General features: G+C 36.2%; 1 protein-coding gene across 1 annotated transcript in view; it reads left to right on the top strand.

Annotated features, from left to right (window-relative positions):
- CCDC171 (coiled-coil domain containing 171) overlaps positions 1 to 15399 on the top strand; it is a 157398-nt gene extending 141999 nt beyond the window's left edge. Inside the window, 1 exon segment of the mRNA XM_027709201.1 lies at positions 14811 to 15399. Within this exon segment, the coding sequence (XP_027565002.1) occupies positions 14811 to 14956 (146 nt within the window). The 3' untranslated portion in view covers positions 14957 to 15399.
- Positions 15400 to 15695: the final 296 nt, after the last annotated feature.

The raw sequence follows: 15695 nt of genomic DNA, 5'->3' as shown, positions 1-15695 counted from the left end.
TCCCTTCCCTTCCCAAACCTTCCCTTCCCTTCCCAAACCTTCCCTTCCCTTCCCAAACCTTCCCTTCCCTTCCCTTCCCTTCCCAAACCTTCCCAAACCTTCCCTTCCCTTCCCTTTCCTGAAATTTCCTTTCCTGAAATTTCCTTTCCTTTCCTTTCCTGAAATTTCCTTTCCTTTCCTGAAATTTCCTTTCCTGAAATTTCCTTTCCTTTCCTGAAATTTCCTTTCCTGAAATATCCTTTCCTTTCCTTTTTTCCCCCTTTTCTTTTTTTCCCTTTTCTTTTCTATTGTTCCCTATTCCTGTATCTCTCTTCTGCTTGTTGGGGGGTTTCCTGGTTTCCTTTTTTTTTTTTAAACTTCTGTTTGTTTTTTTTCTTTACCAAATTCTTCTGAAATTTTCCTTACTTTTCTAAAATGTCCTTTTTTTTCCTGTTATACAACTATTAACATTTTGTAATGGTCTTTCCTGCCTACTTCTTGTTCAGCAGCATCCAGTAATATGAACACTATGAATGGACTATGCTTCTAGGTTCCCTGTTAAATGAACAATTGACAGTTCTGAATTCTTACCAGTACCGAATTCTGCTGCTTTTATGAATTTTAATTCTTCTTCAGATACGTTAGTTTATTACTATACTTGAACATTCATTCAGAGGTGCAGTAATAAGTAGACCTTGAACTGAGAGCTTTTAAGTGCTCTATTGTGTAGTAGCACAGTCATAAGCAATTATTTTGGGGGTGCTGTGGGGCAACATGTGTCATCATATTTAGTCATATGGCAAGCATGTGAATCCATGCTGTCCGAGGCTTTGTTGCTGCAAGCACAGTGTTGCAGGGTGTGGATGCAGTGACATTGTTTTTCCCCCATGCAATTTGTTTCCATGTCACCAGTTCATCTGTGTTTTAAGGCTAAGACCTGCATCTAACAGGGATACATTGTCCTAAATTTAGAATTATGAGGATGGAACTGGAGAGAAAGAAAACATTTGCTTTTCCACTTTCTGCATAGGAGAAAGGCACTCACTCCATTGGTGTTATGTTAAATGTCAGAAGGTGTCTTTCATGGGCCAGAGCCATATCTCTTATGTAGCTGGAAGAATTCTTCCCAGATGTTGCAAGAAGCAGATAGGTCCTTGATGAAAACTCTCCTTGGCTTTTTCACTACCTCATGCTAGCCTTATGCACAGTTAAACTTGTTTTGTGAAAGATTTGGAGATGCTTATTCTCAACTTGCCTTGCAAAAAGTCGTCAGACTTGTTATTTTTATTGTTACCCTCTTTCTTGATGTGATTTCCTGGAAATAGTCTAGGACAGAATTCAGTAAATATGGATCTCTAATAATAGTAACTTTTGCTCAGTACTGTTAAATACCAGTGTGTAGTTTAAGGGCTGTGAAACATGTGAGTGTTCCTAAAGTGATAGTAAGTAAAGAAAATTCTGACAGGTCCACAAGGAAAATTTCTCAACTATGGAGATGGTCACAGACATGAAAATATGGAGATATCAGATGGGCAAAAGTAGAAAACTCTGTTCATAGGAGTTAATAAGCTTGAAGTCTCTATAAGATTGAATCCACTAAGGAGTAATATCTCCCAGAAATTATGTTTTTACTGAAATATTTGCATTTCTTACCTGATTTTAAGCAGTTGGGCATCACTTGCCAGCCTTACTGCATAGCCAAGGAATGCAGATACCCCAACGCAAATGCTCATCTGGTCATGTGATGTTGCTTACACAAGTAATAGTTGTAACCAAAGAGTATAAATCATGTGGTTTAAAATAATAATAATATGAAACCGATATTATAAATCACATTATGTAACTTAGGGTAAAGTGTTCAAAACCAGTTACAGTAATCCAACATCACATTTGCTATTTTGTAAAGAATACTTCCTTCTCCATGCAAAAATTTCTTGATACTCAATATTCTAGGTATGTGAACTTTAAACTTGTCAGACTGTTGTAACATATTTGAAAATTACAGTAATTTGATTGAAATGTTGCCTATAAGGCAAAAGGTTCAGTTAATAGAATCCACATGTAATTAAAGTGCAGAACCAAATGTAATCAGACCCCAGTGACTGGTGCCTTCATATTGATAGTTCTACAGTGGCCTCTGGGGTTGAAAGTTTATGTTAAAGTTACTAATGTAGCTGTGCTTCAGAAAAAGAGCAAGACAGTTTAGCTGTTGTAAAAAGTATGGCAATGTCCCAAAGTGAGAGTCACACAACAAAAGTAGTTGATAGTCTGAATTGTAGGGGTGTCTTCCACTTGGCAGGTGGAAGAAGCACAAGACTGCTGGAGTGTACTAGTCAGAGAATTGCATTCTGCAACAGCACTGCTAAGTAAACATTCTCAAATGGGGGATCTTGCTGTGAGCAAGTAATGGTGTATTTTTTTAATAATATAGTTACTTGATTTGTGTGAATTCATGTTTGAATCATCTAAAAGTTATAGACAAAACACTATGTACCAAGCCACAAAAGAAGTTTAAAAAAATTTCCTGAACTTAAAAAAAAATAAAAATATTTTCTCTGGACAGTTTTAAGACTTGACATCCTGTGTTAGAGTTCTCTAATCATCACCAGCACAATTTACAATCAGAACACACAGAGAGCCAGTTCAGACCAGCTCATCTGTTGACTTTGGCAGAAGCCCTTAATCTCACTGTGTGCAGCTGCCACTTGAGAGCTGGGGACTCGGCAGAGAGCCGAAGGAGGGTGGGATGCAGGGTTGGTCAAGGCATGAACATATAGGCCTGCTTCATTTCAACAGCCATACACAGCTTTTTTTTATATTCTTTTCATTTTACAGCCTTTTTTTTTCTAACCTGAAATTAAATGAGGACCTCTCATGATCCACTGCGCTCCAGGCATAAGAAATTGTAATGTATGGCTTCCAGAAACTGTCCTGTCAAAATGTGCTTCTGATTAGGTGGCTTAATTACAGCTGTGAAAACAATGTTGATTTAGGCCTCAAGATTCCAGTGCATGTCAGCCGTTATTAGCTAGCCTTGGACTGAAGCCACCATTTTAAAACTCTGTACCACTAAAGTCACACACTGCCTGACAACTTTTTATTTAGGCAGAAATGTTGCCAGAAGCAACACATTTTATGCAAAATATTTTTCATTGCGCAAATTTCAAATGTGACACTGTTGATGCACATAAAATGGGTAGTTATGAGTGGACCTCACCAAGTACAAAACTTAACTTTTGCAAAAAAACCCCCATCCCAACATCCCTCCCCCACCATTTCAAATAGTTTTTATAAAGTCTGACTGACATAATGCTTAATTTTAATTCCTTTAATTCAGTTTTATTCCAAATCCAGCATGTTGGTTTAACCACCGAATTTTATTGCATCTAAATTTTCCTGACAGTTTCATTTGCTGTTGGGAAATAAAATTGCCATTTTTGCAACATGGGAAATAATGGCTAGTTTCAAAACCAATATGTTTGAAACTTCCTTTGCCTGAAGCAGGTTAAGGCACATAGTCAGTTTACTTTAGGGGGGAAAAGCTCATTAAATAGTTTTTAATATTTTAATATAATTTAAGTAACTGCTTTCACAGTGGGAAGGCTTATTAGGCCCATGTATTTACACCTGCAGAGGGGTAAATGTTTGGGTAATTAGGCGGTTTCCAATAATTCAGTTTTTCAACTGCAGGGTTAATGCTGTAAATACTGTAAATGGACACAATGAGTTTGCTGCATTTAAACATTACATTTCCACTTGTACTATTTTACTTTCCAGTGCTTAAGAAAGATGGTTAGGTGACGTTGGTTTGTTTTTTGTTGGATTTTGTTTTGGTTTGGTTTGTTTTTTTTTCTTTGTTTGGTCTGTTCTTCAAGGTTCCGTAATGACATGAATTGGCTAAGGAGTATGAGTGAATGTGTGTGGGTGTTAACTCTCGGTACTTTGGAAAAACAAGATCCACTTTCTCACTTCACAGTTGCCATGAAATTCCAAATGTCCATGCTGTGTGGTTTAATGGAAACCATGAAGTTCCTAAATGACTGCAGGTTTGTTCCAATGTTAAGCACAAAACAAATCTTTCAAGTCATTGGCTGAGTCCAAAAAAGGAGGGGTCATTTTTTCAGGAAGGTAATCTCCTTTCCCTTTTTTTTTCTCTTCGTGGTTTGCATTTCTATGACATTAAATATATGTTTCTAGTAAGGTACTGGAACTACCAGCTCACAAGCAAGGGTCCTCAGTTCCCAAGACTGAAAACAAAACATTTGGAACCTAAAGCTGTATTCACCTCTTATTCTAAATGCAGGCCAGTGCAACAATTATACCTCTAGGAGAAACTAATTGGAAATGGATTTAGAGAAACTAAAGATTTGGATAAGGAAGCAAGTCTAAAGTATAGGTTCAAGTTTGTCCTGTAACAAATCATCATGCATTCATTCTCTGCCTGCAGCGGATTAGCAGAGAGCAAGGCAGTGAATGCCTACACTTTATTTTGTTCAGTTTTTGAAGGAGAAGTATTGGAACAAGCTAGTTTTCTGTTTTCTTTGCAAAATGATATGTAGGGTTTCCTGAAAGTGAATGTTTCAGAAAGGTCCCAGTTGCCTTGGAGGGCAACTGTGAGCTGGGAGACAGCCATGTGATGCCATTTTCCTTATTAAGACACCTTTGCAGTGGTAATTTGCAATGAGGTTTTTTCACCTGCTGCGTACATTTGCTTTGTTTGCCACACACACCTGTTTCTTTTGCCTTCTTTCCACACCTGTCAAAGGGACATTTCCAGCACATCAAATTAAAAGAAACTTTCATATATTATTACATATATTGTTAATGCTGCAGTAGAAATAAAAGTATTGGGAGTGCTAGACAGGGTGTTATTTTGAGAAGTGGATATATTATAGACCAGGACATTTAACCCTGGGAAAACGTTTTTACAAAAGAACAGAGCCAAGGACACAATTTTACTGGCTTTATAAAAGAAAAGGAATATTCTCTACAAAGGCAGACAAATTCACTTCTTTCCAGACTCAAGGACTTTTACTCAGGCCAGAAGGTGCTTCCTCCTCCCTTTTGAAGAAGTTATTTCAAGAAAGAGAGCCAGGAAGCTTCTGTTATTCCCTGCTAAACTGTGGGTTAAACATAAAGGGAATGTCTGTTTGTTCTGTGACTCTGAATTTGCTGAGAAATTTTTGGAGGGGATTAAAGCATGTACCTGAATGAGTCTAGCTCAGATACTTAAATGGCGAATGAATCCATGCAATCCAGTCTGTCATCTTCCTGATATTTTCTTGACATTTTAAATTTAGAACCTACAAGGTATACTGTTGTGAATAATTATTTTCTTGTTTTGACAGCTGTTTGGTTTTGTTTCAAAATAAGTATGTAAAGCACTTTTTATAAGGAGAAAATTCAGTGCCGATCTTTAGGCATTAACTTTGATAAACAGTGCAAGATATGTAGATGCAACGTGTGATTCAGGATGACAGATGGATGGATTTTTGTTTTTTTTTTGTTGTTTCTTGTTTACTTTATACCACAGCCTAGACCGCAGGGTAACATAAGACAAGAGTTTGATCTAGCGCAGTGTTGCAGGAGTCTGCTTCTTTCTCACCTAGCCTGCATCTCTGTGCAGCATATGCCCCCACTTGTAATATAGGATGGATAATGTTAAATGCACCCATTAAAAAAACCCAACAAACCCACACTTTAATTTTGTAAAGTTAATGTTTCCCTCTGGATGGCAGAAAGACAATCATAGCCCCAGCACCTGGGCATTTGGTGCCAGCTAGCTGGCAAACTTCCCTCCACAGGAGACAACTGTCTCTGATACTCCATCTCCTCTTAGTCTCTGGTTCTGGGGCACAGACTGTAGGAAGGTCATGGCAGCACAAGGCTGGGTATTGTCTCCATCCTAAGTCTACAGCAGACTTCTCTGCTGAGAACTTCTCTACTCAGAACTAACCTCACTAGTCCACACGGAGGAGGGTGGATCCTTCTCAGGTCAAAGGGAGGTAGTGAGAGCATTAAAGAAGGATAGCTGCAGACCACAGCAGTCTACTTTATTTTGTGCCTTTCTAGAACTTATGAAATCAGATTGTTTTTCTGTTGGTTTGCTCATGCTCTCTTCCCTTGCCTTCTCCTATAATTGTGCATATTTCCAAGTTTTTCAACTGTGAAAAAACCTTTGCGTTCCTTTCTGTGACATTTTTGCAGTAATGTGTTTTTTGTCGAAATACATGTGTCTACGTGCTTCCATTTTCTTGCATTTTGTATTTAAGTATGAAAGTTAATGTGAGATATGATGAAAAAACAAACCTTTTAAATATGCTAGAGTATGACTTGTGGAGATAAAAAGACAGGAAATTCAGACTTAGTGCATAATATTGTTCTTAACTCATAATATTATTCCTGTAATGTTGACATGATTTAAGGGCATACAGTCAGCAAGTTGCATCTTACTGTGTCTTTTTATTGGGGTTTACGTATTTAAGGCAGATATTTACCCAGCATTTGTTTATTTATTTATTTGTTGTTGTGTCTAAATTATGTATAAAAACTTTTCATGGAATTCTGTAAAACCAACATTATGTAGTTGATCTTAGTAAGGACCTAATTTCTGCAGTGACTGGAGTCTGTGAAGCAGCTTGGCCTGTTGAATAACTTGGTCATTGAACAAATTTTAAAAATATGAAATGATTACTCAGTAGGGTAAAGAGCTTCACTGTCAGCCCAAAGGATAATAATCTTGATTATTCAAATAACACTTGTTTTCTTCAGTTTGTGTAATAGTTCAGTTAAAGAAAGGGATTTAGAAAGAAATTTGTTTCTTAAACTATAATTTTTCTTCTCCCTTTTACAAGAATTTGGGGGTTTTGTTGACTCATTTAAGAAATGCCAGCTTTTGGAAAGGAAGGATCCTTTTACTTGTTGACCAGTCAATTCACCCTTGTTTATGTATTTGTAATGGAAGGAAGGCTACCTTCACAATGCACAGTGTGTTAAAATTTACTGAAAATATGGCAAGAATAGTGTAGTTAATCACCAGCAGTGTTTCCCTGCTACATGCTATATTGGGCTGCTACATGCTATATTGGGAAAGCAGTGACATTATGGTGATGCAATGGTTCCATTTCATCCTTTTCAGATGGTGTAACTTCTTCAGATGGTGTAGCTGCCTCTTTTTAGAGAGGCAGCTACAGGGCTTTTAAAGTCATGTTGCTCTAAGACACCACACTTTTGGATCTGGGTCTCAATTGAAATTAGCCCATAAACCCATAGTTTACTCAGTAAATGTTGCCATAAAGTGACCATTGCAAGACTGGCCTCTCTTAAATTTGTATGTTCACCAGTACTTTGTTTGCCCTATCTAGGTGTTGCAGGTGATTTGACACATACAGCCTCTGAAGGCCAGAACCCCAATAATGAAATAGTTCACTAATTTTTCAGCTTTTGTTGAGTGCTGAGGACCTCCTTTGATCACAGAAGGATCAGCTTGTATGGTGGTTATATGCTTATGTTCAGGGACTTTCAAGACTTTTGTGACATCAAGTTTCCTTTCACATGGTCTGTTAAATCCATTGTACTCTTTTGGGAGTCTGAGGATGTATTGTAAGTTAACCAGGACTTTGCAAAGCTTCTTGACACTTGAAGTCCTCCATTTTAATTTTAATTTGTGTATATCAAAACATCCTATTGGTTTAAGTATTTCTAGTTTAATTTAATAACTTACTGAAGTTTACTACACTTTAAATAAGAGATTTTTTGAAAAGAATGAAATCTAATCAGGAGCTCTGAGTGAAGGAATTTAATTAATAATTCCAGAATGTACAAGGCATGCCAAATTATTGAAACATCCCTGTTTTCTTTTTTTTTAGAAAACTCATTTTTTTTAAAGTTGTGTTACACCTTTCTTGTTTTGCAAACCAAAAAGCTGAAAAAATCTATCTCCAAGACTTCTCCTATGTTCTTCATGACTCTTCTGATAAATATTTTACATGCCTGCTGAAAGTTTGGATGGTTTCTGTATTTTGAGCCAGTTTTTATTTGTTTATTTGTGGTGTTATATATGGTGGTAATGGTGTCTTTTTTTTGTTTAGTTGGAGTTTTTTGTTGTTTTTAACTCTGTGCTTTCAGAACACACATTTGGCATATACATATATATGTGAAAGTATGAAATTCCATTAGGATTTTTTTTACTGTTTATTCACATAATGTATGATTGGTATGCAGGAAGTACTCCCTTTGTCTAGTGGACTCACTCAAACTGCAAATTCAGCCTCACAGAAAGTGATGATCTAGATCTGAGCTAACAGCAGTTCTTAGAGGCTGTGCTCAAGAATCTAGGAAGTATAAAAAGTTCTGTTGAAGTAATTATTATATTTTTTAATTTGTTTTTAGTCTGAAGTATAGTTGTATATATAAATTCAGCCAAACCCAATAGAGACAGTAAACCTAGCTCACCCACACTCAAGTTGTTTATTACTGATAAGCTTGATTCCTTGCCCAGTTAGTGTAATTTGGATCTTGCATTTATGAAAGACCTATATGTTAGCCATCAACTGAAATTGAGCGTAAAATATTTTTCTAGGCTATTCAGATGTTGACTGATACTTTATAAGCACTACTGCTGGAAAGCCAACTGTTTTCCCTGACCATTACTATTACAAAATTACCCTTTAGAACTCTGTTGAAGACAGAACTGGTTCAGATGTTGCATGTAATCTGTGGGAGAGGGAGTAATTCCCTCCTGAAGTTACTTCAACTAAGTTTTGCTGGGAATTAAAGTGCTTGCCTTAGATAAGCAAAGAAAAGTTAGAAAACTATCCTAAACTATAGGGAAGATATACCTCTTCCTGCTGAATCTTTCCATAATCTAATTTACAGGGGAGCAGGATGGAGCCCTTATCAGGATTTTGGCTGGGAGGTAGCAGCCTACACATCTGCAGTCTACACATCTACAAATCTGGGCTATCCAGAAAATGTACATGCCTTGGCCAGTGCTAAAAGGGTGGAACCCTTAGTTCTTCTAATACCTTGATGATTTTAATAATAAAATTTCATTTTGAGAAAATTAAATTGACATTAGTAGTAGTTCATTTCTAAACATGTGGAATAGGTCAGTCATTTTTTGCAGTATCATTAGAGGATCTTTTTACTACTACTACTACTACTTGGTTTAATACAGTTATTTAGATTAACTGAGATTTAGATTAGCTTGTAGGCCAATGCAAATGCAGGTGTTCTTACTCAAAATGCGTTTGTATTTTTGATAACATATTCCAGTCGGTCTGTTTTTCAAATAGTTGCAGATAGGTTGCATAAACCATGTCTATATCCATTTTATGCTCCTAAGTCTATTGTCTCTGAAGAGCTAACATTAATCTGCTCTCTGTTAGGGGCTGGTAAAGGCTCTCAGTTCTTGAAATTAGTGTTTCCCTTGTCACTTCTTGATTATGGACAGCACTAGATTATATTCTCACAACCCAGTGAACCGAAATAACTTTCTGTTCACCTGCAAGTTTTTGGGGAAATCTGCAATAATGTTCACTTCATTTTAATTCTGAGAAATACCATTTTTCTATGTGGAATCCGAGTGAGGTGTTCACTACATTTTTTTTCATTGCTGCAAAGCTACAATTTTTGAATCAGCAGCCTCTTCCAGAGGTGAACAAGCTCCAATTCCTTATGGCTTGCTGCTTTTCACCACCTTTCATAAAGATAAGTTGGTTCTATGTCCTTGCCATAAATTCCTGGCAAGAGAGGTGTCTGCTTTACATTGCAATCAGTGTATTTCCTTTTTGTTTTCCTTTCGTCATGCTTTGGGCTTCTCTTGAGCTTCCACCTTTTACAGCCTGAATGTCTGCTTCTCTTTGTGAAAATCAGATTTCTTCTGTGGAAAAAAATGCCCTTTCAAAGATTTTTGAAGAGAACTGCAAGGGGACTTGTCCCTATAGATAAATATGCTGCAAAACCAAATAGATTACGTAACCTATCTGAGCAGCAAACCAGAATCTGAAAGAGCTTTGTGGATAGTCTTTTGTGTCCTGCCTTGTTGGAATTGTGTAGTTGAAACCCATAAGGCCACCAGAAGGCATTTGCTATAGTGGCTCTCTTAATTTCAGTGTCCAGAAACCAGTGTTCAATTCAGACTGTTCCACTCTCTTCAGCAAAGATTGCTTGAGCTTCATCAGTACTTATTACCTACATACTGAATTTTTAAGGATCTTTTCTGATGAACTCTATGGATTTAATACAAATATACTTGAGAGAAGTAGTGAGCAAATTGGAGTATTCTCAAGGCACCTGTCTGCAAAGTAACAGAGAGTTTCATGTTCTTGTTTCTATATAAGCTATCAGGAGAATCTTAAAATGTTGATTTCCATTTTTTAATAGTTCATTTGCTTTTTTAGCTACATAGATTAATATTTCTGAATATTATTCCTTAAAATATTGAATATTTGGCAGAAATGCATGGCAAAAATTCATCTTCTGAATGTGTAAAGATTTTTTAATACAAGAAAGCTGGATCATAAAGACACTTCTCTTGTTTCTAGACTTCCCTCCTTTATGTTGTTAAGTGTTACTATTGGAAATAATTACTTTTTCCCCTCATTCCCCCTGAATCAAATTGCTGATACAGTATATTTTTGCTAATTATAAAGTGATTGAAGTATTTTACTGAATCAGTGTAATTTCGTTTCTTGCCAAAGTGTTTATGATTATTAGCACTAGGATTTGGCATTAAAAGTAGTCTTTGGTAAAAGATATGTAAACATGCCACTGGCAAAGGTCTGCTGTCCTTGTCCCACTTAGCAGTAAAATGCCTAAATTGTAGTTGTGGCAGTTCATCGCAAACAGACACAAAGCAAGGTAGCTTAGCATTTTGCTGTGTGTGAGCCGTTAGAGGGCAAAGCAGACACCGTGCACCTTGACCACCTATTATGAAGCTTTTTGCTGCAATGTCAAGTGAAAGCGAGTTAATTGGGTGAAGCTGTAGAGCATGTTAGGGGCATGGTAAAGGGTTGCTGTCTGACAGCTGAATGGCAGCAGAAGCTAGTGAAGTGTGGCTGAGAGACAGAGACCTGTCACAAAGTTCATGTGGACTGTAGCACAGTTAGGGAGATGAAATGTGGTTCTGTCTCACTTTCTCCCTCATTGCATTCAAGCACCTTAAGATTTCACAGTGTATGTGTCAACCCTTGTTCTCTAAGCTGTTTTCTCCTAACACTTCTGCATTCAAATGATTGGACAGAAGATGCTAATGTTTGGCAAAATGAATGTAAATATACTTTTTTCCTTTTTCTGCTAGAGCAGCAGTATACTTGCAACTCAGATGAAACTTTGAAGGCTTACGTCAGATAGTCACACTGTTTAGGAATTTGGCTGATGGCTGAATACATTTCTCAAGAGAATATGAAGTTTGACACATCCCTGGTTGGATAGGGACTGTTTTCCCCCCAGCACTAGCAGAATAAAGGGCAATGGAGGGGACTACTTCATGAGCTGGTGCCTTAGTATGATGTTGCGAGTTTTTTAAGTCTCTGGTTGTAGTCCTCCCCTTCTTGCTAGAAAGAAACTAAGAGCTGAAAGGGAACATGAGAGAGAGAGATGCTCATCTGAGGCAATGAAAAGCTGTGGGAAAACTCACATAGTAGGAAAGCCTTTCTTGGAAGCAAGAGAGACATCAGTTAAAGATAGCAACAATCCTACACACTGCTGCAAAACGTGGAGTGCTGTCACAATAGTAAGTGTACAGTGTACCTTTCTGTGTTGTCTGCAGCATGCAGCACAAAATAAAGCAATAATCATTTGGGTTATCTACTCAGGTTCAAAATAAATTAATAAAAGTTGCTTCCATTCTTAGACAAGTGGAAAGACAGTGGTAGGTGGCATGGGCAAAAAGTACAAAAGATTTGGAAATTCTTATTGAACTCAAAACAGACTGATCATTTCACCATGTAAAAAAGAGCACTACATTGTTTGTCTAGTAGTTTGCTGTTATTAGTGCAGTGCAGAGAATTTGACCTGAAAATGGGGGACTTCCTTGTGTATTCCAATGAAATATCTTGTACAAAGACTTACTGTATGGGCTGTGTATGGACTTTGGCCAATATATTTAAAAAGCATCAAAATAAACTGTGGTTTAGAAAGTAATTATTCCATAATATAGACTAACTTTTCATATTTTGGTCTTCGGGAAAATGTGTTTTATAAAATCAGGCTATCAAACTTTGAAAAATGCACATAGGACGTGACCAATTACTTTCAAAACATAAATATTTTGAAAGCTTATTTTTGCTAGACATATATGTCCTAGATATCTGTTTACCTGGTGAAGTGTTACAGTTCAGATTGAATCATGTACACTTTATCTGGTAAATAAAAGTGCTGTACTAAAGATTTACCTGAACAGACACTTTTATTTAAGATACATAATTCCTCTTTCAAAAATTACCTAAATGCATAGTTATATGATGGATTAATATCAGAGCTCTGGCATAGTCATTTGAGTTTGTCAATTTAATACATGTTTTACAAAGATGTCTAAGTACAATAATGTTGAAAGAGGTCTGTTGGGGAGATTATGACTGTCTTTAAAATTCCTTTGTGAAGGTATGTGTTCAAACAATGAGTGTTATAACAGTTCTGAGTATTTTTTCTTCTAACCTATAAAATCCTATTTTCTTATTCATCATGAAGGCATATAATGAGATTGGATCAAAAATAGTTCTTATGAGAACCAGCCAAGATTTTTTTTTTACATCAATCACATTGCTATTAGATCTGATTTTGCTTCTAGTCAATGACTAGCATTCTACTCTTTGTAAGAAGTACAGCAGAGGATCTGAATAACTAAACCAGAGCTTTTTTTCTCCCTAAGATTGAAGCTTTTACTATAACATACTCTATTGACTTGCTGCCAATCAGTAAGTTTCATACGGTTTTTTTGCAACTCTCAAAGGAAATCTGATTTCTTATCTCCGTATTGGGATTTTTGACGCCATATTCTTCAAAAATCCCCTCACTACAGCTTGAAAAAGAGTAATATGAGAATGTATCAAAACGTGATTTTTTACTCTTTGTGGCATGCTGTTTAATTGAGGTGTTGAAAGCAATACAAACCATTACATTTAAATTTGTCTTCAGTATTTGTTATCCAGGGTGAAACCTGTTTGCAGCTTATATCTTTTTAATTTCATTTTTTTACATGCAGAAATGTTTTTAGAGCATCACAAGTTACTTGCATATTTGAATATTGTAATAATTTTTAAAATGAATTATTCTTATTTTAGAGAGGATTTTGTCCATGTGGCCAGCTGATTAAAGTGTACAAATAACAAACTGTTAATTGGTGTGATAGCCTTCACTGAGATCTCATTTCGCATCTACTGGTAGAAATGCAGTAAATCTCATTTATGCTTTGGTTGCAACGCTGCAGAGAGTCAAGCCCAGAAGGACTGAAAAGAGTGTTACAGATCTTAGTTGCTCATCCTGCTGGTTATCTCATCCTCATCACCTCTATAATTTAGAAAAACCCAAGGCACTACCTCATTTTAACTATCTACTTGAAACAGTCATCTACATTTGCTACTGTATGGGTTCTTAATGAAGGTCTAACATAACTATTTGTTTACAGTAGCTGCAATATAGCTTGTGGTGAATCAGGAAACCAAAAGAGTCCATATCAAAGAGAACTGTTGAAGTAGGTGTTAGAGGCAACAATTGATTTTTCTCCAGCAATAGTAACAGAGGAAAGAGGAATCTTTCATGAATGTGTCTTTAAATGTATGATACAGACTGGATTTGGTGAAATATGAATATACACACACCTCTCTGAATATACAGCCTCTCTCTGGATATCTATGTGTATTGGAATCTGTGTGTTTGTATATGTGTGTTTCTGCCTCTGTGTATGTTCATCTGTGTTTATATATGCATGTATACTCTTCCTTAAATGCTGAAGTCTGTTTTAAACCTCAAATATAACTGTCATTCAGTATGTTAACTTTTTTCGCCATCATTACTCTTTGCAATGTTTTCACATGTTTTATGACCTGATGAAATGATTGTTATTGTCACAACTATACAGTGCATTGGTAAAGGGCAGAAGAGCAATATGACATTGTGTTTTCTTAAGTTTGGTTAAAGGAATATGGAATGCCTTCCTTTAAAATTTTTTTTCCTTAATTATTAATGCTGATATACTGATATTATCCATAATCTTTCGAAGTAGGATGCCTGATATTTTGGTGCTGGAAGCTCTTCAGTGTTGAATTTTAACTAGTCTAACCTTTATATCTGTTTGACTGAATGTTGAGACTCATTGAAATATGAATCATGTTCCCATCAACTTACAGTCAGTGAATATTCTCTGGCCATCATCTAACAGGCTAGCATTTGAGGAGTATTAAGTGTTTGATTTCAATTGATGGTAAAGTATATTTAAAAGTAACTTAATACCTTCCATGGTTAGCATGGTGTGTTTCTAATAACAGTGACAGGGAGACTGTAGAATAAGTTTGTTTATTTGATTAAAAAAAACACATGGAAATTATAATGAAGGGGTATAAAAGTTCTCTGTAAGTATTTGTAGCACTTCAAATAAAGAAGACTATTGTCTTCTAACAGTAGTGCAGAATACTTCAGATAATGTCCTTTGTTTCTTTTTATTAAAGATAACTATAGGTAGTCAGGTACCATGTATTTTAAATAAGTGTTTAAAACAAGAAGGAAACACTTGCAGATACTTCATATGCATACCTTTCTGAAAGGTATTTAACAGTAAATGTATATTCTCCTTTTTTTGTTTGTTTTTTATTCTTCATTTTTTATTCCAGGAAACAAGAGGGAGTTCAAACCTCAGCGTGGGTCCAAGCGAGAAATTCAGTCTGATAAGAGTTCTGTCCCAGATTTTTTGGCATTGCAAGCTGAACCTGACATAACCTACAGTCTTACGCAGAACAGAGACAGTTCTCTGTCTTAAATTGTTTCTTAAGCCTGGAATCACGTCCAATCCCAGAAGAACAATGGAAGATGGATTTTCAGATTCTTAGTATCAATAATCTTTTAGAAGGGAAAAATTGTATTAATGTAAAATCATGCAATTAAAGTGTAATTTTGTTGCTACCTTTGAATTGTAGTTAACTGTATGTATTTTTTAATATAACTTTTACATTTCTATGAAAATGTGCACTTGTGTGTTCACATTTCTGTGCTTTTCATTCTTTGCATACTGGAGCAGTTATTGTTTAAACTTTTATATATTGCGGTTCATTTTTTATGTAGTATATTTTTAAATGTTAAAGAATGACACATTTTGGGTAATTTTCCTCAGACTTAAAAAAAAAATAAATCAATAAGCCATTTTAGTCTCTATCTATCAAAGTTGTTTCATACTTGTCTATTTTAAAGCAGGACTGCAATACTTTAATAGGATTGAGAGAGCTATTTGAAATGTATGCCAATGATTCCTGTCATTTCATGGCAGCCCTGCCATGGTTCACTGAGCCCCCTCTTTTCTCTTGTCAGCTCAACTGAAGACAAGCATTTAGTTGCAAACTTTAAGCAGGTTGTGCAAAACAGAAATGATGTGACTGCTTCTCTTCCTGCACAATAATGTCACTGCTGGTCAATGTGAGAAGGTCAGGTTGCTCCTTGTAAAGCTACATGATACCACTTGCCTATTTGAACAAGTTAAGTTAACCACTGAATCTGGTCCCTGC

Source organism: Neopelma chrysocephalum, unplaced genomic scaffold (assembly GCF_003984885.1).
Source record: "Neopelma chrysocephalum unplaced genomic scaffold, ASM398488v2 Primary Assembly neopelma1_96710, whole genome shotgun sequence".
NCBI classification, from domain to species: domain Eukaryota; kingdom Metazoa; phylum Chordata; class Aves; order Passeriformes; family Pipridae; genus Neopelma; species Neopelma chrysocephalum.
Note: the sequence above shows the minus strand (reverse complement) of the source record. Positions and strands in the feature narration are given on the sequence as shown.